Source organism: Trachurus japonicus, chromosome 11 (assembly GCF_045865225.1).
Source record: "Trachurus japonicus isolate A0001 chromosome 11, Traja_1.0".
In the NCBI taxonomy this organism is placed as follows: Eukaryota; Metazoa; Chordata; class Actinopteri; order Carangiformes; family Carangidae; genus Trachurus; species Trachurus japonicus.
In genome coordinates this window covers 27,814,486-27,840,038 of record NC_140917.1, presented here as the reverse complement: position 1 = coordinate 27,840,038, position 25,553 = coordinate 27,814,486, and the positions used below count along the sequence as shown (strand labels likewise).

Here is a 25,553-nt window from a genome sequence, read left to right as displayed (position 1 = left end):
GGGTTCTACAAGTGAAGACCACTTCCGCGTTCAAAAAGCTGCAGTTCTCCGGCGGCCACTGGGGGCTGAGACCGAAAGTGAGCAACTCCCCATTGACCCCCATGTTAAAACAGCAGACTTTACAGCTTAAAAAAACATATTTACAGCCTGGTACATTTTATTTTTTTGGTGTCTACCGATAGTTTCCACCTCCGTGAACACTGTGGGGGCGGGGGGGGGTGAATTTTTTTGTACCACAACCGTTTTAGTGTTGTTTAGGCTTCAAATTCGTACATAAATGAGGGCGTCGTTACGTAGTGACAGGTTCACAGACAGTTACCGACCGCTAATTGCTTCGAGTTCAGTGGGCGGGTTCTCGGCCGGCAAACCGCCGCACCTCTCCAAATATGGAAGTAGACTCCCACTAAAATCCAAGATGGCGCAGTTCAAATGCCATAGTAGGAGCACAAAACAGACTCCCCCAAACCAATGGGTGACGTCACGGGGGCTACGTTCATTCTTTATACAGTCTATTGGCTACACCCACTGTCCTCCATTGACAATGATGAGAGAACAGGGAGATTAATGCCAATTATGATAACTCTACAAAGAGAAACAAAACTTACTGTAGTTGGTGCCACAGATTCACAGTTTTTTAAATAGATTTATATAGGCAAGTAAAATGAAAACAGAAACACCTGGGTTCATTTATTGAAAGACAAAATAAAACAGAGGAGCGGAAAATTGGTTTAACATTACTGACAATGGCAAAAGCTCCTTCACGAAGATTCCCTCCCTAGGTTAGAGTGAGAGTTGTTGTCAGCCAGCTCCGAGTAATTTGTGTACAAGTGTGCAACACAGAAATGTGGCTGCTCTTGGTCTCAGAACAAAGTTGGAATCAATTTATTAAGCAAACTGAAGCGCATTCTCTTCCTGTGTCAGACACACATTCTTGCTGCTCTGTCTCTGTTTCTTTTCTGTGTCTCTGGTGTACTTCCAACAGTAGCTCCAGCATCACAGAAATAAACACGCAGAGAGAAAAAAAGATTTAAATAGAGAATATTTAAAGAAACTGAAAAGCAAGGTTGAGAAAAGAAGAGGATGGGTGTTGAGTGGGCTGAGAGAGCTAAATGGAGCAGAAAAGAGTGAGGTGATTGAGTGTGAATGTGCACTATAGCCAAACACACTAAACATGCACGCGCACACACACACACACAGCCACAGCCACACACGGATATACTGTATATATAAGCTGGGGGAGGTGGCTTGGAGCTGAATCCTTAGACTGGGACGCTCACCAAGAACACACAAAAAACAGACACACATCCATGCCTGGTTTCCTTTAATCTAAGTCTCCTGGTGCACTGCATCTCATCAGTGGCGCTTGTTTCTGTACATGCCACGTCCCTCCATGCAGACTGACAGTGTACTGGGAGCTGCTCTACTAGCTCTGTTTTCACAGTCATGGATAAACCTGCTCAGGAGCTAAGACCGTGTTCAGCAGAAGAGTGACTCACCCATTAAACCTGGGAAACCGTTTGTGTTTGTGTGTATGTGTATGTGTGTATGTGTGTGCGCATGTGTTCTCCTCACTGGTACTAATAATAGCAGGTAATAAATAGCACACAGACAGAACCAAAATGCCATCCCCAACACTCGCCTGTTACAAAACCACGAATAATGAGACAATGACAGTGGGAGTCAGGGCTATGAATGGAAAAATCGAGATGCATTATGGAAGAAAAACATGCATTATATCTAGGAGTGCATGCAAATAGCCTGAATCAAAGATCTAGTGGGATCTAAATATGGACAAACACCCTATACATCACTGTTGCGTAGCACGTAGCTACCACCTAAACTTGTCCTCTCTGCTGTCTGCATCTTAATTGGTGTTACACATCTCTATTGTGCAAAGCCATGAATGCCTAAATTCACAAGGTTATCTTTGGCAGGTAAGCACAGAGGTTGGTCAGGTGGCTATTCATCTGGCCTAGAGATGTTGGGGTGTTTTGTGGCACAGAGGAATGCTAGAAAAAATGGATTGGAGCTGTAAAATGAATTGTTCATGTTAAATAAATGTGAAGAGCAAAGCACTGACCTCTTAAAGTTACAAACCTCTGTTTGGAAACACCAGAAGGCACAATTAAATGGCACCCATTAACACTTAAAACTGTCCGAGGTCTCAGCTGCTGCATGATAATGTTGACAAGGTTACCGTCTTTCAAAATGTCCTTGTCCTATTTCAGACAAAGAATCCATCACTCAGTTGACACATCTTCTCTATTCTCTTCACATTCTGCCCTCAAACCAATTATAGACAGTTATAGTTTGTTTCAAGTTTGTCTGTCTGAGAGACACAAGTTAGATGGGTGTGGCACTAACACCACCACCTTATAATGATGTTTCTGTTTTAGACAGTACCAAGAACTGCCATCAGTAGATTGTTGTCATGTAGGAGGGGTCTCAAGTGTTTGTTCGACCACCTGTGGTGAAAGACTGATGGAAGACAGGGGTGCACCAAGAATCCACCTAATGAAAAACCATGTCAGTGAGATGAGGACGTACCACCTGGACCATGTTCTCCAAAGTTTAGTCTTTCCTCAACAGGGCACAAAAAAGATGAAGTGAGTGATAGTTTCATTTATGTATGAAAACATGAACCCTGTGGAACTGATCATACTGAAGTTGTGAGCAGATTGTGCTGTTGTACTGCTAATGATGACGACTGCAGTTGGCAAGATTACTGAACAGTAATCAAAGTTCCCAAAGAGGCAAGCCCACTAAGACTGTTGAATGAGAAAGGCTTTATAAGAACTTTAACACACCTACTTTCCAGGAAACACTGATCACTGGTTGTTTTTGGTTTGGAAATGATGTCATTATAAAAATCACAACCAATTCTTGCTCGGCCACGTCTACAAAAAACATTACGTTGCTTGCATAAGATCTTACCAGGACCCATTCAGCTGATTGTTAACTACGTAGAAAGAAACTGACTAGATCCAATTCACAAAATGGAGCACTGGCTGGAACATACCCTGCAGAAACTCTGACACAATAACAACACCATAAACACATTACCTCCTAATAGCACTTTAATGGTGACACACTGACATATCCTTCTCCTGTCTCCCTTCACTTTATCTCTTTTTTTTTCTTTTACATCTTTGTGTCCCAATCAATCTATATCCCCCTTTCATTTTCTTTTGTCCTTTCATGTGTGTTTTATTAATCAGAAAAAACGAACCACTTTTAATTTTATTCACTAGACGGTGGATTACTGAAGCCTTTAAAATGATGTAAGGTCAATCAAAGTCAATCAAAAGACAATCAGATGATCAGTTTGCAATGGTTTTGTTAATTTGTTTCCATTTTTTATTTTTTTTTGTCCTACTTCCCATCTAAAATCCTACATCACTTCCCCCATACGTCCCCTCTTCTCTGAGGACCAATTCAACCAATGGCTTGTTGGCTATTAGGTGACCAACCAAGTGGAGCAGGGGGTCAGCACCTGGGCTGGCCTACTCCGTCAGCCAATCAATGCATTTGTCACTGGGAACATGGAGCACTGACAGCTGGCCAGATTGGGCCATTAATGAACGCCAGGAAGGAGGCTGCAGAGGAGCCTAATCGAACCTGACCAAGCAGGGAGGAATGTTTGTGTGTCACTTGTCTGTTCGTCTGTGTGTGTTGTGTACCCGTCTGTCAGTCAGTCTGTCAGCCTGACTCACCTGCCTAATTATATGCAATCCACTTTTCACCTCTAGCTGGTGTAAATTATGAGGTAGAGAAAAAAGATTAGTGTAGCCCACTTTGGTCTCACTGGGTCACTGAGCAAACAACATTATTTTTCCCTGAGCTTATCTGAGCTTAACTTAGTGAAGCTGTTAAGGCCAATTCCCAATATGGTGATATTATCATTTTTATACTGGATGAATTTTATGTGGAGAAATTACATAAATAACACAAGCTTGACATTTGTAAAATAAAATCAGATCAGATGCTGGGATGTTGATCAATATCTATTGATTTGATAAAACATTCATTCATTCATTCACCCACCCGCAGTCCTTCACTAGTCTTTATTTTATTAGTCATTCTTTTTTATTTCAAATTTTTAAAAATAGTTTCAAAAATCAGGGTAAGCTGATTAGTATGTTAGCGTTGGAGACGTTAACATTAGCATTGCTGTCCACTGCTGGAGACAGTTGTTGGCAAGTAAGAGACTGAGGTTTGATGCTGAACTCATCATGTTTCTTCTGGACTGGTCAGCATAGAGCTGCTAAAGCCAATGCTGGCCACAAACAGCTCCTTTAAATATGTGCTGTGTCCATACTTTGTTAAAAAACACTGTAAAATGTACTTCTAGAAAGATTTTCATTCAGGTGCTGCTGACTACCACTGCCCTCGCATTTTAATTTTTAAAGAAATCGCAGCAGTGTCTCACTACTGTATATCATAACTACCTGAATGCATTAACTATATGGAGTAGAATAGTAAATGTTGGATTGGTCACGTTTTGCTGATGAGTGCAGGATCGTGGCTGCTGCTGTTAAGTTATACACTGGCCATCCAAAAAAAAAGTCACCACTTGGATTTAACTACACTAACAGGTAAGAGCCTCCCATTGGATAATCACTGCATGGATGATTATGGTTCAGCTGGCAATAACTTATTTAACCCTAACTGATACAGTCTCATTTCATAAACAACCATGTCAGAAGACACATCCTGTGGTGGTGGAAAAGATGTTAATCTGTTTCAGAAGGGTCCAATTATTGGCATCAAGCAAATAAAACATCTAAGGAGATTTCTGAGACTACTAAAATTGGGTCAAGAACTGTCCAACACATTATTAAAAACTGGAAGGAAAGTGGGGAACCATCATCTTCAAGGAAGAAATGTGGTCCAATGTGACCACAGAGTCCAGACCTCAACTCCACTGAGAATCTTTGAAAAATGTATGCAACTATGGATGGAAATATTATGTGACATTGCAGAAGCTTATTGAAACGATGCCACAGCGAATGCGTGCCGTAATCAAAGCTAAAGGCGGTCCAACAAAATATTATTAGTGTGTGATTTTTTTATTTGGACGGGCAGTGTATCTTAGTTCTGCGTCACATTACCTGTTGTGCAAGAGGAAACGATGGGGCAGGTGGGTTAGGGTGAGCTGAGGACGGTGCTGCTATCGTAAGGAGAGATACGGTGTGGATGGAAGAAGAGGAAGCAGTGCATGATACTGTGATTTTGTTCCAGGCGCGACGTGTTCCTCTGGCAGCTGAACATCTAAATTTAGACACACCCCTCGTCTCCCCTTCCTCTTCTCCACATCCTCAGCCCCTCCTAGCCTCCTCATCCACACTTTCTCCTCCATTGTGCTCTCCTCATCACCACATACACAGAGACATGAAAGCCCCTGTGGTGAAAATATCGACAGCTCAGCCTGTGTCAGACAAGTGTCAGCTGTGCCTGAGCGTGCTGAGCTCTTTGTGTGCATAATATGCATCTGTGTGTATATGTGTGTGTGTGATGCCAAAAACAGGTAATGATACTAGATAATTTAGGTGACTATGTGTGCATGTGAAGGAGTGTGTATCGACCTCTCTATTAGCAATAAGGTGACCATGTTAGAGCATGGGAGCATGTTTGGAGTAAACTCACACTTTCATTATCATTTTAGATTTTTTTGTGATGTTTTCATCAATGGTCCTCCCAAATGTTCCCTCTCACTTATCTTTGATGACCTCAATTCACAGATGTGAGGGCGAGAGACTAGAACAAGCCTGTCTGCTCGTGTTACATCTGCCTCTGTCACAGTCGGATAAAGAACCAATGGGATTGAAATTATATTGAAGATTCATCTCGGTGAGATGAGGACAGAGTTGCTTTGTGTGTTGTCTTGAGGCCAGAAAAGATGAGGATGGGATGTATTCGGAAGATGAACATGCTGAATTCCTAGAACAAGGACTCTTTCCCTCGCTGGGCTATTGTTGGAGCCCAGTGCTTTGTGAAATCCTTGGTATTCTTTGTTAAAACATTTTTCTTATTAAAATCATGACTTTTATATTTCTGAACAGTTTTATTCAGACAAAGTCCTTGTGCTGTAGATCGTGATGAGATACCACCAAATACTGTTCATTTGTAGCCTGACAAGCCAGACTATATCACTAAAATGTATAGTCTGGAAACGACCGGTAGACCTCAGCTCAATCCAGGGGGCGGGATGAAGACTGTCTTTCAAACTGCCTCTGCACGCAATAGGGTAGCGCTACGACAAATCAGAGCAAAGAGCAGGATGTCGTTAGCCTGACAAGCCAATTAAAATGTATGTCGCCATCGCGTCAAGCCCGCCCAACGACTCTCTAAACAGATAGAGCGCTGTGATTGGTGAACACAATCGGTGTTCGAGACTCAAAAAATTCCTATGGCTCGTTTCTAGACCCACCTACGGAGCAAATATTTTTGCTGCCGCTAGGGTGCGTCTAGATTTCTAGGCTAGTTCATTTGTTAATTCAACAACGAATATCAAAATATGAGTTACTGGTACGTGTAGTCAGTGTAAACTGAACCAATCATTTATAGTTTGAATGATTTTTTTGTCATCTATTTTTTAAGATTGCAATCTCATTGTCCTTCAGTATCAAGACATAACATTATGCATGTAGTTTCAGTCACAGTTTCATGTTAAAGGGATAGTTCAACATTTTGGCAAATTGGCCCATTGCCATAATCACTATAGTCATAGCAGTAGGTTCGTTACCTTTAATTGTCGGTGTAAGCTATTTTTAGAATGGCGGAGCGGAGCAGCAGGCCACTCAGAGCTAAGCTATGGAGGCTAATGGGATTTCTTGGTTTCCCTGATCAAACTCATCAAATACACAATCTAACAACTCCAAAATGCTCTCGTGGACAAGTTGTGACCTGCACATTCACCACACTATGAGATAATAACAGAACGTTACCAGACAGAGTTGTTTTCGAGGTAAATACAGAGACTGCTTGCTGAAAAACTGTCGCTGAAGGCAACGCACATCAGCGGTTCTGCATGAATTTACCTCTGAAACAATTCTGTCTGGTAACATTCTGTTATCTCATAAAGTGGTGAATGTGCAGGTCACAACTTGTCTGCAAGAGCGTTTTGGAGTTGTTGGATTGTGTATTTGATGAGTTTGATGAGGGAAACCAAGAAATCCCATTAGCCTCCATAGCGTAGCTCTGAGCAGCTCGCGGCTCTGCTCCGCCGTTCTAAAAATAGCTTGCACCGACAAATAAAGGTAACAAACTTACTGCTATGACTATAGGGATTATGGCAATGGGCCAATTTGACAAAATGTTGAATTATCCCTTTAATTGTGATGCTTTGTTTGATAGTGGCCCTTACACTTGACTGTGTCACCTTTGACTCTTCGGTAGTGTCATTTTATGCTGTAGTTACCAGTCCTTTTTGTTCTTAATTATCTGCCAATAGTTTTAAATCAGGTGTTTAAAACCTAAAATAACCAAAACAAAGATAAAACGTACATAGTTAAAACCAATAATCAAGTTTTCAAATAAAATAATATTTGCATACGACTAATACTTAATAAACAGAAAAGTATAATTCTGGTATCGGTACAAAAAGGTAGTCTGACGGTACTAGTGTTGATACATTTTCAATGGTATCCAGCTCACTAAACATGAAGAAGAAAGCCTTGCAATAGACCTTTAGCAATACGGCTCAACGTTTTTACAGAATTAAGACACACAACATGCGCAGGGAAGCAGAAATACATGTGCAGTCATGGACACGCTGTTCTGTAAAGGTTACAGTTCAGTGTTCTGGAAGGAGAAACAGAATGTGCTCAGACGGATGTAGAGGGATGAACAACATGTTTGTTATCGGCAGACAGAAGAATGGAGAAAATATTCACTGCATTGAAATGAGTGGCTTCCCCTGCCCCTCCTGGCCCTGCCCCCTGGCCTTTACCAAGCCTCAGTGTGTGACATGTTTTTCCTATTTCCCGCTAGGAGTGAGTGGGTTTGTGTTTGCCGCTGAGGGGCAAAGTGGGAAAGACTTCTGTTGCTGCTGCACAGTATCTGTAATTATGCCCTACAGGAGACTTATTAGAACATAATGCCACTATCATTGCCATACAGCCAATGAGCAGACTAGCTGCTACTGCAGAAAACCCACTTCAGAGTTCAGCACACAATGACGCTCACAACGGTGTTGCAACCTTTTAAAAAGGACTCATTACAATGATAATGCCACAAAAGGTAAAGCCACTGAGAGGTTGTTGAATAAGATATTATAGGTATTAAAACTGAGGCAGTGCACTACCAAAAACCCTTTGGACTGGATTATGCTAATGTTATTGTGCAAAGACTAAAGCAATCACTGTTGTGTCAGATCAGTATTAATCTGACTAACAATTCAACTGCAATGGGAAAGCATTTAATAATTCAAAAAAAAAAAAAAAAGGTACATGGAACATTTTCTAATGTTAAACCAAGGTGGGAGGATAAAGGTGACTACTGGAAAATATCTGACCCGTTAAAGATTCAGTCTACATTTGGAAATAAAATATGATTTGCAGCTTGAAATCTAAACCCAGTTCCAAAGAGATGATTGATATCCACAAACTTCAGTAACAAGGCTTAAGGAGACAAAAGCAAAGTGAGGCCAAGGAGAGAGAAGAGGACATGGGAGAGTGACTCTGTGGAAGCTGAGGAGAACGGGAGAGGGGGAGAAAGAGAAGGAGAAGGAACAAAGAGAGTTTGAAGTCTTATTGACCTAGCTGAATGTGTGACAATAGGGAAAAGGGAGAAAAAGGACAAATATCTTGGGATAAAGAGAATTGGATGTAAGAACATTTGCATACAGAAGTAATGAAAAGGCAGAAATGAAATCAAGAAATGTAGAAGAGTGGGGAAAAGTCTATTTCAGAGTTTACACCCAACACAACTGTGCCAAACTGTAAACTGACCTTGCTGGTTGAGCTGTTGTGTGCTCTTGCTCCACTGCGACAACCCCACAATGGCCACCATCTTGGCACCCAGACTGGAGCGCCGCTTCTTGTTGCCAGCCAAAGATCCGGTGTCCGGGCCCCCGCTGCCGGGACTCTTCTCCAGGCTGTACATGGCCCCCGAGATGCTGGAGGAGCGCACCACGTTCCGGGCGGCCGCACTCAGCCCGCTGAGGCCGCTCAGCCCGCCCGGGCTGGGTACCTCCACAGAGCTGCTGAGCATCATGGTCCCGCTGGACTGGAGGCGCCGATGGGCTGGGAGGGGAGGGCCGGACAGTTGGACCGGGGGCTGAGGTAAAAAGAAGGAGAGAGGACAAGAAAAGACGATAAGGTGAGGGCAGAAGTGGAGTAGAGCAGCTCAAATGAAAAGGACGCCTTGATGTGCAGTGTGTCTGATGAAATTCAGTATAACAGCGTGTCTTACAGCTGCAGGAGCTCTCCAGGGCTGAAGGACACAGTTTAAATTTCAACGTTCACAGTTAAGTTTTCAATTAAATTCTCCACTTATTGCAGCGGCAGCAGAAATGACTTTCTCCCCTACGGAAGCCAAATAAAAAGTGAAAAGCCCCGAAAAGTCGCTCTGATCTCCAATGGTTCCGCGAAGTGAGAAAACAAAGAACACAAAGGTCAGCCGGCGAGGACGGTGCAGATGGCAGCAGAGTGTTCGAGCGAGTTAAGAAATATCTCCATTCGCACACGCACGCACAAACACATACACAAACACATACAAATGTCAGGGCTGGCCTGCTGTTGAGGGGTGACCCTGTCAGCTGGTATTTGTCTCGTGTGTTCTTTTTTTCAGAATCTTATTTTGTGTCTGACCTTAAACAGCGACAGATGATAAACTCTGCAGCTCAAATCACCACTGGCTGGCCGTATCCTCAGAGGATACCCGAGTGTGCGCGTACACTCGCTGAACTTTGATAAACTTTGTAATGCCCAACTAATGGATGGAGCAGCAGCCTTCGCTTGCAGAGGTTCACACGCTCACTATAGGCCTCTCGTAGCGAGCATTTTGAATTATCATAGAGGGAAACGCACAGGTGTTGCTAAAAACTAAAAACAACAACAACAACTGTTCTATTCAGGGAGTCCCAGTGAGCCATGACAGCATGACAGAGAGCCGGCATGAACAAAACCGGCAGCCTGAAACTGAAGCTGCTAAACAGAGTTCGGCAATTTTTAATTCCAAGTGTTTACACAGAGCTTTTCCCACTGTCAATAATGTGAGGATGTCTTCAGTAAAAAGATTGGCTATTATTATTCAGCATCTCTGTCTTTCTTTCGGTCTTCTCCCCTTCACTCCTTTCCTTCTCACCTTTACTTCTCTCACTCTTAACATCAGAATGATTATACTGAGGCTAAACCGACAGCCCAAGGGCACATGAAATATGTAGAGGCACTGTGTCCAACATCATGCTTCCATGCTCCTTTTTAATATTCCCTTTATCCACTGCTCCTCTTCCATACAGCTTACCTTTCCACCTGCTTTCCCTCTTGGTTTATCATTACGGCCCCTGCTATCCTTTTTTTTTGTTGTTGTTTTTTCTACTTGCTTTTTTCCTTTACGCAGAAAGTACAGCAATGCAGTATTTTGATGTCTCAGAATCTACTTCATATATTTTCTTGATGCCAAGTTCAGTTCAGGTGGTAAACAAGTTTCATCACCCTGAAAACAGCATGCATGATAATTTCAACTGGACGAAGCTTCTCCAACCTGAGAGATTGTATAGTGGGGGTTCAGCTACATGCTAATGCTAGCCACGCTCACAATCATGTTTGCCAGCATCCTGACCTTAGCAAGTAACCATGTAAGTAACTACTAATTGACATTAATACAGCCAAGGCTGGAGGCATTACACAAGTATTTGGTCATTAGCCAAAATTTGGGGCAAACTGATGACTAATGATCAGGGAAAGACCAAATTTGTAGGATTCAACATCTGGGGACCATGAATCACAATAAATAGTTTTAGTAGTCCACCAAAAATACATTATAGTCTGGGATCAAAGTGCAAACCAAATGACCAACCAGCCAGCAGCATCCCGCTGAAATACATTAATTTTACATACTGCACTCCACCAGAGATCACAGGGAAGGATGTACAAATTCTTTATGCTACTAAAACACTTACTGCCATAGCTGGGAAGCATAAATAAAACATCAAGTACAGTGAATTTACATGTTTAGAAGTTAAGACTCTAATGTAAATGCCCCATGCTTCTGATGTCTCAGTAAATCAGCATCATCGCCCTGTTTTGTCACACTTACACAATCATGAAGCCTTTATGCTTGCAAAACTGAAAACTGCTGACCGGCACTTCTTGAAGCAATGCATTTAGTCTTACCACAATAGCTGTTATTAAAGAGCTATAAACTGATGTAGCAAAATGTTTTTCATTTTGTAATTTTGTAATGAAACCAAACTCTAATAATTGGAAGGAGAAGAAAGTGGATGATTGCATGCTTTGCTGCTGTAGGGATATTTGTTATGACTGGTAAAGGGGACTGAGCGCAAAAGAAAAATGAGATGGGGGAGGTAGGGCCTTAAAATTCAGGTGAGTGTATATGCCCTGGTTTTCTTCCCTTCTCTTATTCCCCTTTCCTCTCTTCCCTGCTCTCCCTCTGATTTCTATTCCAGCCTATGTGCAGTCCTCTCCGGGTCTCTGGGGGGGGGCCTCTGTACTTTGAACGCACAGCAAGCAGAGCAAGAGAAAATGAGGATAGGGGAGGGATAGAGGGGGCTGTGAGAGAAGGGAGATGAACAGAGAGGCACAAAGACAGAGGAGAACAAGTGAGCAATGAGGACGTAGAGAGGAACGAGTGAGGGAAGAAAGAGGACGGGGGGAGAGACGTGGGTGGAGGGGATGCTTCATAATGAATGGACACAGAGAAAAATACTGCAGGAAGCTGGGGCCCGATCTGTGAGAAATAACGGAGTGGAAGCAAGAGGAGGAAAAGAATATGACACTGATAGTGTCAACAACTGAGACATGCATCCATTTCTCTTCTCCTCTTAATGATGAGATCCTGTGTGTGTGCGTTTGTGTGTGAACTCAACTGTGGGTGTGGAGGAACTGAAGTGTAGTCTACTCTATATATGTGTTTCACCCGGAGGAGAGCTACACTGTCAAGTGACATTGATAAGTGTTCTGGTTTCATATCTGCCAAGCTGAAGATTTTTTTGCTTAGTTGCGAGTTTGACATAAAGAGATTCATCCAGTTAAAGGAACAGTTCAAGATTGTGTGAGTTTTCTTTCCTTGTGCTATGAAGCCATACAGCCAAACAGAGACAGTTAGCTGAGCGTCACATAGGATAAAGACTGGGAGCAGGGGGGAATAACTAAGCTGGCTCTGTCCATAACTAACAAAATCCGCCTACCAGCCCCTTCAGAAGTCTCAGCTGGTTGCCTAGTAACCTCACTGTGATGGGAGAGGACCTTAAGAAATTGTCCCGCACATAACCCCTCCTATAAAACCCCGAGCTGTTTTTTTTTACACAGTACAGTTTCCATAGGCTAGAGCCTACTATAAAAACACATGGGCCAATTTTAGTAGAGCTGCCAGAAAGATTTTTTAAATTACTGCATACATATGAAAGTGTCTAACTCAGAATATACTGTAAAAAAAAAACACATTTTTGGTTAAGTTCAGAGAAGTTGAGAGATGACCTATTTTCCTGTTAAGGTATATGAGGACACTGGTTTTAGTATGTTACATCTTTTGATATTTATATTTTAATCAGAAAGTAGCCTACTTGTTCTTAAGCACAAGACTCTGTGAAGAAAAAGATTGAAATTACAATTTTAGGTTACTGCAGTTTTTGCATTTCCCTTTGAAGAGAACATTTCTCAGTTTTTCAAGAGTTTCTTATCTCATGTGTTGTACTCCATAGCTTATAAATCAAGTCTTAATATTATATTTGACATGGGGAATGATGCTGCCTTGTCAGTGGTTTTCACACAAACATGATCATTTATGTGTCTTTACTGAATATATCCAGTAAATATTCAAAGTGCTGGTGGAAAAAGTGAATGAAGTCTTGGATTTAATGATTCGTCAAGCCTCCTCTGGCAGAGATAATCTCAAACGAGCTTTTGCAGTAGCTGCTGATCAGACCTGCACAATGTTAAAGGAGGAGTCTCGGGCCAGTCTTCTCACAGAGCTGCTTCAGCTCAGACGTATTCAGGATGTCTGGGGTGAGCAGCTCTCTGAGGTCAATCTGCGTTACGCTTACTTTGATGTGTAGAGTTGTTTTCCTGCTGCATCACCCAGACTCTACTGAGCATCATGAGCTGGACAGATACCTTGGTGGAATGAATTTTCCCCTCAATAACAACTGAAACATCATTTTCAGGTTTTTTTGACTGAGGACTCAACATCTTAACACCTTTAGCTGGCTTTGCTCCCAGTTTAAATATTTTTATAATGGTAATTTTGCTAAGAAAAATTAAAAATCAGACCATGTTTAAGGACAAACTCATGAAAATTATTCCAAAGAGCACACTTACTTTTTCTTACAGTAAGTGCATTTCTATGTACTTGACATGAATAGTGTTTGGATTTAAACAATCTATAAACTCATAACTGTATTTACAAGTCTTTCAATCTCTAAAAATTGTAGTGTCATTGTTGAGGATGCCACCGTGCACCTGTCCCGAGTCCCGACACAGTGCTTTACTGGACCTGAAGGAAGACCTGCAGCTCATCTATCTTCATCTCTGTGCCAGACAGCTCCCCTGCCATATGTCTCTGTGCTCTCTAACTTCTCATCTCAGAGCTCATTTATTTCTCCTCCCGTCAGCAAACTACCCCCACTGAAACCCCACCCCCTACGCAGCCTGGTGACCACCAGCTCCTCCTCTGCACCTTGACAGCATCCCATTCCCAATGCCGACCCCCGCTATGTAAGATCTGGCCTCTTAATTTCTTTGAGTGTTTGAGAGCAAGAAAAATCCAGATCTGAGGTTGAGGGAAAAATGTAACGTTCAGTGGGGCTGCAGAGACGGACATAGTTTGATATTAATATTTCACGGATAAAACTGGGAAAGCTAAACAGGCACTGACAAATACCCTGAGTGGTTGGAGTGTGCTTTGATTCAAAACTCTCTAGCAGAAAACACTTGGCACACAGCAGGACCAAAAAGCATGAACTTCAGTGTGTTTCAGGCAGCAGAGCTCGACTCTCTGCAGTCAGTGTAATTTATTTGTAACCTGATGCAGAATAGCACCGGAGTGAAAACATGATCTCCTCTTTCAGTTTCTCCCATAAACACAAATGCCACAACCTTGTAATTAGATATGGCTGAGCGGTCCATTAATGGTCTCTTTAAACTTGCTCTCTGGTATGCAGGCCGCACTGCCACTGCTGCTCTCTTAATTAACCTACAATTTAGCTGCAAAGTAGATGGTAAAGAGATACTGTACGTGTTAGTGTCTTGTCAGGAAACAAACAACATGAATCCAACGTGAGTCATACTGTAGTAAAAAAAAAAAAATCTGAACAAATTTCCATAAACAGTCAAATCAGGGTTACTCTCAGTTCTAACTTGTTTTCATTCTTTCAACTTTTTTTAAAATACATTTTTACTGCAGTGGCTCTGAGTGCTCAACACACTGCAACTTGAGCAAACATGCAAATACACAAATGTGCTGTTAATTCAGTATCATCATCATCAATTTGACAACACATGCTTTACAAATTCACATAACACAAGTGTTTCCAGGGGACACCAAAAAGTGGGGAACCTGGTTGGGATTTGTGGTTCAATGCACAACCGTGGCCTTTGAAGTTAAAAGCATTGAATAACAAGTGTATCCCAGCAGGTTCATCACTATTTTCTTTTTTAAGTTATTTTTTGCCGTTGCGAGTGAGAAAGAGAGCGAGACGGGGAGAGGGAGAGGATGATATGGTGTGAAAGGAAACGGGTTTGACTGGAACTACTGTGGTGATAGGATGATGCCTCAATGGTTCAAAATGCAGTTCATGGATCTCTCAGGGCCACTGACTGAATATATCTAGTGCTTACTATTGCCTTCAATTGATCACATTGTTTGTTCTTGGATGAGTCTGTTTTGATGTGTGTTTGCCAATGTTTTTGTCTGATGGGAGCCAAATGTCCCATGTGGGACAGTGAAGGGTGAAATGAGCTGAATCACAGCTAAATTAACTGAAACGAGAAAATAGATTAAAAAACAAAACAAAAAACTGAGGTTTAGATTTTTTCTCTCGGTTGTCACTAGTTATTTGTTATCACAACACTTACAATAAACATTTTTGTCTCGTTGAATGATATCTGTTGAATTGACATGTGTGCTTACCTGAATGTTGTGCATTTATAATTGATAAAGGTCAGGTCATCCTGCCACAGAAATGACAGCACATTTTAAGTAAGTTAAGGACTTGTTATTTTCCGAACAAGCCAAGTCTGTTATTGAAAATGTCAAAATCTAAATTACAGAATACAGTACATGCAAAATAAGTATGATTGAAAAAAAATGAAGCTGTAATGTAATGACACATTATGTTTGTAGGTTTTATAAACACCGGCAGAGAGCAAGGTCAAGCAGGAGCTGTAATGCACTTCCTGCTGGTGCTACCATGGAAACTTCCCTGGTTATGATACTGTATGTGTCTTCCCGATGCCTGCTGCCATTGTGGTTGGCCTGCTGTTGTGTGTGTGTGTGTATGTGTGTGTCTGTGGCTCATGCATCTCTGATCATAAGGGGTCTCTTAAGGCGAGAAAACAGAAGGATGGTTTTTTTTGCCGTCTCTCTCACACACACACACACACACACACACACACACACAGTAAGAGTGCCAGGCTGTGGGATGACTGAGAGCCAAATGGATCACACACAAAATCACACACAGAGAAACACAGCATAGTGCAAACACACATATGCTGTGCTGAATGTACGTGCCAGAGTGTGACAAGAGAAGGAGCCAGAGTATTGAATGACAGAGAGCCTTGACAGTGATGTCTTGGCTGATGGACTTGAATTTACATCCAGATCTTGTGTAAAACACTCGGCTCTGACACAGATTAGATTAGACTGTGATTAGATATCAGACTGGCTGAGAGGGAGAGTTCAGCGTATCAGAAACAAACTGACCAGATACGGTCACAGCACCATTAAATATTCACAAATTTCCTATTTCACACTTTGCAGAGCAATATTATGCGTGGACAAAACACACACACACACATCTGAGTCAAACCCTAACAGGCGTGAAATGAACAGAAAACGGAGTTTATAAGGAGCTTTCGCTTTGCCTCTCCCATTGGCCCAATCCCATTTTTATCCAATAAAATCTTTAATGAGGTGAGTCATTGAGTCACTCCCTCTACATCACCTTGTGACAGCAGACATAAATCCGATCCGTCACACCATGTTTTCACACAAACTGCATGCATCACGTTGAATGAGCCATGTTGGGGAAACAAAGGTTTAGATTTTCTCTTTCAGAGCTACAATTAAAAGCCTCAAATTATTCTGTCTGAGCTTGTTTAAATGCAATATGACATGACACTGAAATACTCAATTAAAAAGCATGCACACACAACTGTGACCAGTGATTTTTCAGTAAATAAATATGCATCATATCTTCTCATCATAACAACAGCTGTTGAACAGCCTGACAGAGAAGTATCTGTATTCCTGTTATAGGCCATTTGTCACCAAAACAACCCAACAAAAGCAACTAATTATACAGCTTATTCATCCAGTCCCCAAAATTATAAGTAGGCCTATATGTTTTAAGACTCAGTAGCATGCTGTAAATTCTCAGGTGTTATTATCAAACACTTCTACTGTGTTTTGTGTGACCGCTGGGAAACAGCTCTTTCTGTTCTGCCTACATCACATTCATGTTCATTCATTGAAAACAACTACCGGTATGTTCAGTTTACTGTCTTTTAATGCAAAACACTGAACATGGCTTCTACTGTGGCATGATATCTCTGTTAAATGTTGGTATTACAATAGTGTTCCAATAATACTTTTTTGTTTGTATGTTTTTTAATGAAACCAAGCCCACCTTTTTCTCAATTGAAATATTTTATGGTACTTAAACATGTTAGCAAGTGCACTACGAAAATAAATGCATCTTACAAAAATATTCCCCCAATATTCATGTGCTGACTGTTATAATAATATTATTATTATTATTATATTGTTGTAATATTTGGAATCTGAGCAAAATATAAGATTGTTTTTTTTTACAAACATAAAAATGTTAAGATGCTAATGCTAGTCATCATGCTAACAATTACCATTTCAGGATAAATATGTTCTATTATTTTCATATGGGGTAAGTCGTTTGTAGCAGCTATGAAAATGTGATCTGGGCATGTGGCAACATTTGCTAGGATAAAGTTGAGTTGAGTAACCCCCACTGTCCACATGCTCAATCCCTGCTCCACTCCGCTCAGTCTGTGTTGTGGTTTAGCTCCAACCTAAGGGCGCACACCTTCACCCGCTGGGTGCGTTGGGTCTCTGCTCTGTCTCGGAGCCGGGGGCAGCTGGAGACCCAAGATCATGGAAGAACTACAAGCTAACGTGATAACAGCATGTATAGAGTGAGATTAACACATAAACAACAGATTACTTCACCTTTCTGAGGTTGATATGCAGTTAACTTTAACACTACTTCTCCTTTCTGTTGGTGTCCTTGAAGAACAGGTGTGCTACAGTATCATAAAATGTTGTGGTTTTCCACCTCACCAATTATTTTTTCTTCATCCATGACGTCCTGTTACCTCTGACTGACTGATGACTTGTGGCCTGTGCTAGCAGGTGTAACTAATGTTGTGATCATGGTCAAACAATGGAGTTGTCTACTGAGTAATATTTTGAAATTTACTGGTTACTCTGTGGGTTTGACTTCCTGTTTGGGGCGATCTAATCCATGTGAATTGATGCGAACTGCATGCGTACTGTGTTCAAAATAGATCTGCTGTCTATAATATACAACTGCCTTTGTGAGGGCTTAGCTGTTAATAGCAAATACATGAAAATAGTTTATTGAGTAGTCACACAGCTCAACTCACTACCCTGTGGACTGGAGTATCATTTCAAACGTTCATTCACTCATCCCCAGCTTCCCTTATATTCCACGCTAATCCCCCCACAGCTGAGCTAGCATCACAATTTTTTCTTCTCAGCAGTGAATCAAATACCTTTGCCCAGGATTTGAGCCAGCTGCCTTTTCCAGAAGTGAAACCTCTCCCTTATCATCACTTATCACCCCTCAGCAGTCTCGGCAGCTCACAGGGTTTTTCTACACCCCACCATGGGAAATCTGGTGTGAAAATGAAACAATGCCACTGTCACTATGTTGTCTCCTTTTTGTCCCTGCAGTGACACAAACTAAACATACTGTTTAATAATTGTAGTTATTTTCTTCAAATGCTAAAGTTGTTTGAGCCCATTCCCATTGTAAGGGTGACCCTAAATGTCATCTCGCTCTCATATCTAACCAGACTGTACAGATCTGAACCAGTCTTTTTGCACCCTCTTCTCCTTTTCATCATCACCAAAAGAAGGATGGCGAAGTTACTCTGTCAGCAGCAGGGGTCTATAGAGCTAGCAGAAAATAGAAAAATAAAAAAGCGGAGTGGCTTGGCTAGAGGGAAAGTGGGTTAAGAGGGGCGTGATAGATGAGACTGGAAGCTTTCCTGACTCATGGCCTGCTTTCTCTGGTGACTAATGTGGTCAGTGACATCTCTCTCACTACCCCTCAGCCTCCCCCTCCCATCTCTCCATCCCACCTGGGATGCTGGTAGCCGGCCCGAGGCGGAGTAGCGCTCGGGATCTCATCCTACTTACCATGTCCGGATCACATAGTCCCAGCTTAGACAGCACGGGCACGTCGGGCAGTGTTGCGCTAAGGGAAGTGGAGGCTACGTCAGGCCTGTAAGGACTTGGCCAGGGTCAAACAAAGCACGCCTTTTTGTCTTATTTACTTCCAAACCTCTAGAAGGGTTGTGTGCATTGGAATATGGTCAAATCCTGTGGGAGGATAAGATAAGAGCTATATATTTATCCACGTGCCCACTTGTGTTTTTAGGACTTCTATCATAGTCTTTCATAAGTGACCTCATTTTTCTGTTTGCTTGCTGGAGTGTTTGGAAGATCTGTCAGCCTGATAAGTGGTTCATTGGTAAAATACGACATTCATCAGTCTGAACGGTTTGCCAATGCATATATTATAATATAATATTATAATATGCGAGTCATAATATGCTATTATGTTGTCTAAATTAAAATACAAAGTAATGACTAAGCCCGATTTCCTCAGAATATGTTGTTGCAATTATAACAGTCAACTGTGATAAATATGAACGAGACTAAGTGACTACAATTACCACAGATATTTTGATGTAACAATAGTGTCAGGTCTTCCAATTTTTATCATGTCTCTTCTCCTTGACAGAATTTCAATGCCAGTAGATGCAAGTTGATTGTGCCATTTATGGATGGTTTTAACCTCCATGATGTGAATGTTTGATGATATACATTATACAAATGTGTATCAAGTCCTTTTATAGGTTATAGTTATAAGCCATGCACACAAAATCCTAAAAGACCCATCACACATTCTACACTTTGAACATGAATTACTCCCTTCAGGGAGACACACTACAAAGCCAGCAAATGCAAAACCTTTTCAAGCTTTCTTCCCTCCTAAACTTCTTTGAAACTACTCAACCCTCACTCAGGACTTGCATAGTTTTATGTTCTGTAAATTTGATTTCATGGTTTTGTGACTTACTGTTTTCTTTTTATAATGTCCATTTATCTGTTAAATGCTGTTTCATAAGACAGTCAACATGTACTGTATGTGTAACTATATGATACATATTTATGCACTGTGTATATAACAATTTGTGTCAACAATGGATTTTAAAGCATGAGGACTCAAAGCCATTTTCCCTTCAAGGAAATGATCTTGTCTTATCTTATCATGTGTCATTTTCTTGGAACGAATGACTTATCTTCATCTTGTTTCATGGTCAAATTTAAGGCCATACTGTCAGGCAGCAAACAATGGCCAATGATAGGCTTTACAAAAACTGTACTAGATCAGAGTAAAAGCATAGTTAACACTATTATTTTTTGAAGTTGGAGTGTTATTTTGTAGATTGCATAAATAGTGGATAAATCAAACATTTTCAGTGAACTAACGAAAAGCTTTTGAAGAACTAGAGACACGTTCTTTTTTATAATTCAACGTTTCTTTTATCAGGAAGCATAGCAGACATGTCTCCCTGGAAGGTATTAGGTGACCCACATGCATATAATGGAGGTCACCTTTGCTCTGTGCTGCAGCACTCTCAAACACATATCAGGTGTTGAGTAGAATCGATTTTCTGAGGACTGGTGTAGCAGGCACTAATATGGCTTGGACAAAATATACTGTCATCTAACTGGATGATCACCTAATGATTTGTAATGAAAAATACAAACTTCAGAAATATAGGTCAAAACTTATCGTCTGGATACAATTCAGTCTGAGCATGAGTGTGGAAAATAATCTTACAAAAGACTGTAGTGTCTCATTAGCAAGTCCAGTTTGAAGTGGGACGTGCAGCGCAATACAAAGCAGCTCTTCACTTACAACCACTCACAGCCTCTCTCTGTGATGATGCATACCAGTTGAGCAGTGAATAGTGCATAACAGATGCTTGTCCACAAGTGCACACAGCCACGTAAGGTGCAACAACAACAACACACATTCATAGAGATGCGGCCAGACGCACACACACACGCTGAAGGCTGCTCATCACTGTGATAAGTGCCTGCTCTGTGGCTTGGTTGCTTTCACTTCATTTTTATTTCAAAGGCGATCAGGACCATCTTTAGATCTGAAGTGTCGTCAGATGTGTCAGTGCATATGTGAGTATGTCTCTCTGTGTGTGTGCTGCACTGGACTTTGCTGTTGCCCTTTCCAGCTATCAATTTGCGTGCGTGTGTGTGTGTACGCATGTGAACTGAGGCTCTTTGATGGGAGATGATACAGTTCATACCGGCAGTCAGGCTGGCCTTTGGAGTAGCCAGCTTATCTGATACCATCTGACGCATCTCTCTCTACCACTCAGACTCAAACGCATCTAACTCGCGGACACACGCACAAATATTTCAACCTGGTGAATATTTCAAAAGAGCAAGGACCTGTTTGCCCTCTGAACTCAGGTGCCTCACGACACAAAGCTGCTCGGCAGCCACACCCATACCAACGTGGAGCCAAACTGTGACACAAATGCAAGAGATGTGACTGAACTGTGTGAGCTGTTGGAGAACGTAAAATGGGATGACAATTTTTCTTCTCCGTCTTTTCTATATTCATATTATGCAGTGGATGTGGAAAATGACTTCTACATTTAAATACTGGAGTTATGTGTAACATGGAGAATTAGAGACACGGCCTTTCGAGGCACAGTGTTGAGTCTCTATTGCAGGTTTTACTGTCTCAATGGATTATTCAAAGGATCAAGTGTGAGTCAGGCAGGGATTTCAAGAGTTGAGCACATGGATAATTACTCTATTTCTCCTTTAAAAAGAGCCATAGAGAGCCCACTCCTTAAGTGCCAGTTAATGTAGTAACTCTATTTCAGACTGCTTGACACCAACAATTACACATGTCAGAAATATCAAACAGCTTTAAGAGTCTCTCAGTGAGATTCAGAGAAATGACAAGAGCCTGAAGATGCCAAGGCTCTGGAGCCGTGTCACTGGTTTCTGTTCCCCATCCACAGGTGGGGAACGCAGTTTGAGCTGAGAACCGGACATTGTTGTGTGGCTATGCGAGTGTATGTGTGCATACATGTGCGTGCGACCATCTGATACAATCTCACACCTCAGCATGCACTTGGCTTGACCTGAGTGCTGGCAGAGGACAGGCATTTCAAAAATATGCTTATTTTCTCCCCTACAGTCCCTCACTTCCTCCCCCTCCCTTTTACTGTCACCCTTGCTCACATACACTCACACAAACAAACATCATAAAAAAGGGCCAGCAGCGCATAGCCGACTTATCCTGAGGCATCTTTTATTTATGCCTTTAGACCCCCCATACAAGCCTCTCACAGATAACCAGTTGACCTCTGACATGACAACTTTATCCTTACTTTAGCTACATCAATCGAGACAATTAACTATTTCTACCAACAAAAAGGTAAAATCCCAGTTGGACCACATTTTAATGCCCAAACTGGAAAAATAAAAGCAAACAGATGGGATATATACAATATCTCTAAGTATTCAGGTCATATTACAATCACTCCATACAAGCCATAATGTGCATTATCTTTTATCTTGTCATATAGCCATATCAATCCCTTTAAACTGATAATGGGATTGTGGGAGAAGATTTAAACCTGTAAGCTGTGAGCCATTTTAGCAGTGCCAAGTTTCTACTGTTGCAAAGGAGAAAGTATAAAGAGGAGACCAAGTCTTCCCAGCTGATAATATAATAGCAATAATCTATTGGGGGGACCATTACCCCCCGAGACTGGCCTATACGTTTTAACATTAAAGGCGAATTCAAATGGCTGCACCCAGATCAGCCAATGCACCTCTCAACACTGATAATCGGCTCTGCTTTTAATTGCATTATTCACCAAATCGGTCCAGTCAGTGGCGCTATCATTACCCCTGTGCGGGGAAATTGAGCACTTCGATCCCTGCTATTAGAAAGGAAATCAGAGCACTTACCACTTATAGCAAGGAGCGGCGAAGGCAAGGTGTGGGGAGGGGGAGTCGGAAGTTGTCAAATAATTGCTTGCTTGTGTCGTATCTGTAAGAATGTCATCGTTTGGGTTTAATTGTTGCTGTGCTGGTGTGCTGGTGTGCGGACGGCGGCTCGCTGGACGGCTTCTCCGCTCGGCGCTGCTGGTCACACTGCATCCGAGGCGCGCTGGCTGCTGTGGAGAGGAGGGGGGAGAGAGGAGGGAGGGATGGGAGAGGAGAGGAGAGGGGGAGCAGAGATGCGATTACTACAGGGTCTCGGTGTTTAACAGCGGTGTGGCACACAGCGACAACGTGTGGCCGTGTGAGGTCTGCAATGAGTAAATAAATACACATCTCTTTTGTGTGTGGAGGAAAAAGATGGATGGACCCAGATTCATGAGTCTCTCTCTCAATTGGTCCGCAGCAATTACCTATGCATGCACGATAACCTCTGGTAAACCGGACAATAATTGCTACTGCGGGCCTCATTATGGCACCTGTGAGCAAGGCTATCGAGGTGATTAAGGCACAGGTGTGTAAGTTACGTGGCCACCATCAATCTGCTGTGTAGCCACAAGGCAAAAGAAAAAAAAGTAGTAAAGGTACTTTATTTGTCACATGTACAGCAAGTATAGTGAAATTCTTCACCATGTAGGCTAACGTTAGGCAAAAGATGGCATGAAATGTCTTTTAAAAGTAGGCTTATTTGCCTGTAAGAGCTAGCTAGCCATTTAAAAAAAAAGACGCTAATTAAGTTAGCTTAGAAGCACATGAACCAAAAGTCCACATTTGGTCAATAAATATTCTCATAACACCAAGAAATAACATAATCGTTAATCTTTCACTTTAGTTATATTAAATCCAACAAATAAGACAACATTTAAGGCTTTATTTATAAACCTTGCTGTAGCTAGGCTAATTAGATGGATGATTATCACCTTTGACTGTTTATTTACTGTTAGCTTTAAGCTAACTTAACTACTTGCAGGATGTAGCTTCAAATGTTTTCTGTTACAAGAAAGTTTTGGAATGTAATAAACTGTAGTTTGAGTTTTACCAGCTGTTTACTTAACAGTCTATAAGAAACGTCACAAGTTCATCATAAAATTACTCACCTTCAGTCACAAAGCACTCCATATTATTATTATTATTTTTTTTTACCAGCTAGCTTTATAAACCGTCTTTGGCTCAGCTCACCAAATCCATCCAAACTCTCCATGATACATCCAGTCTATCCTGAGGAGTTAGTGCTGCCCATTTGGAGCTTTTAATTACTTTTTATAAATGCAAATGGCCAAAGCTCTGGCAAGCTAACAGCAATTGCGAAACATAGCTTCTTTTTTTTCTTTTCTTTTTTACTCGGAGCAGTGGCCCCTAACTTAAAATGTTAGGAGTGCAAGCAGAAAATGTAGGTGTGCACACTTAAACTCGACTTGCAAAGCAAATATTCAGATTTCACATTGTTAGGCTACTATAAATACTTTGATGATCCATGATCATCTAAATCAGGGTTTGCCTCTGGTAGGCCTACACTAGAGTTACCAGGGATAAAGTATGTTTATGTGCCTAACCAACGTCAAAATCACTGGTTGCACTTGCGCAAGTAAGTGAAAAGTTTACTTGGACTGTCTCAAATTTTAGAGTCAAAATGTGCCTATTTAGGAACAATCTGGAGCCCTGGGTTAGAGTAGGCCTAATATCAGTTATACAAATAAATGAATCATCTCATGGAATAGGCCTATTTTCCAAAAATGTCAAGTTATTCTAGCAAAAGCAAACTAAAAACTAACAACAAGAGGGTCTGTGGCAATCCATATTTACAGAGGTGAAGAATAGCTACATGATGAAAATGTAACAGCCTACTTGTAGTGCCTGCTGATTGTCAGTGTACAATAATGTTCTAAGTGTAACATTTCTTCAGCAGCCCTAAAGCCATCTCATCCAATCATCTCATCATTGTCAAGTTTTGAAAATTACAAGTGTTATTTTACAGCGCAGTGTAGAGAAAACAGCTGCTTCTCTTATGCAACTGAGAATGATTCAGAAAAAAACACATTAGCCTACTACACCAAATGGGATTTTAAAGAACGGAAAGAGTGAGAGTGGAAATGTGTGTTAGTTATAGCCCAGTGCAAGAGTGAGAAGTTTGCTTGTTCTAACCTAGATAGCAGCAAAGCAATCAAGGCTCCAGTTTTAAAGTTCACAGCTTTATCGACAGGATGTGCTAGTTTCATATTTCTATGTTTTATATAATACCGCTAGTTTCTGCTGGTGAAACGTTAGCCCACACATTATTACTGTCAAAGTTACGTCACAACAAAATAATGTAGTTTTGAAAAAATAAAAAAAGTTTAATACACTAAAACATACAAAGCACAGTCTTTTGCAGTCTGATGCAGTTCACAGATGCATACACAGACACAGTGCTTCATTGCTTTCCTTTTTGCTCAGGGAGCAGAGCACACAACATGGTCTGCATACACAGATACAAATTAATATACTGAATGTAATGTAACTTAATTTTCTGCCCAGTCTCACAGTGCCACTTTAGTTCAAATGATCCAGGCCTCGCTCTATCTGGTCTCAAGTGCATATATTTTCTGATAGCGTTGACTCACCACAGTGTGTTATTACTGTCAGTGTGTTGGGAGAACTTGCTGCCCTAATCCTAATATGAAGCCATAAACATGTGCAGCACAGACACCGAGGTCCAGATCCTTGCAGGTGAAATATGTGCCACTCAGTCACCCATGCAGGAAGCCACTCAAACCGGCATAAATCAGAGGCCTTGGATCAATGTCCTGTTTCCCATAGGCAAACCGCTGTGG

General features: G+C 41.5%; 1 protein-coding gene across 1 annotated transcript in view; it reads right to left on the bottom strand.

Annotated features, from left to right (window-relative positions):
* The window catches only part of rims3 (regulating synaptic membrane exocytosis 3), a 34,392-nt gene extending 11,460 nt beyond the window's left edge, over window positions 1-22,932 (bottom strand). The window contains exons 1-2 of the mRNA XM_085792176.1: window positions 22,724-22,932; window positions 8,952-9,284 (exon numbers count right to left, since the gene is read on the bottom strand). Coding sequence (XP_085648302.1) covers window positions 8,952-9,216 — 265 coding nt within the window. The 5' untranslated portion in view covers window positions 9,217-9,284; window positions 22,724-22,932. The remainder of the gene's footprint in view (window positions 1-8,951; window positions 9,285-22,723) is intronic.
* Between the last annotated feature and the right edge of the window lie 2,621 nt (window positions 22,933-25,553).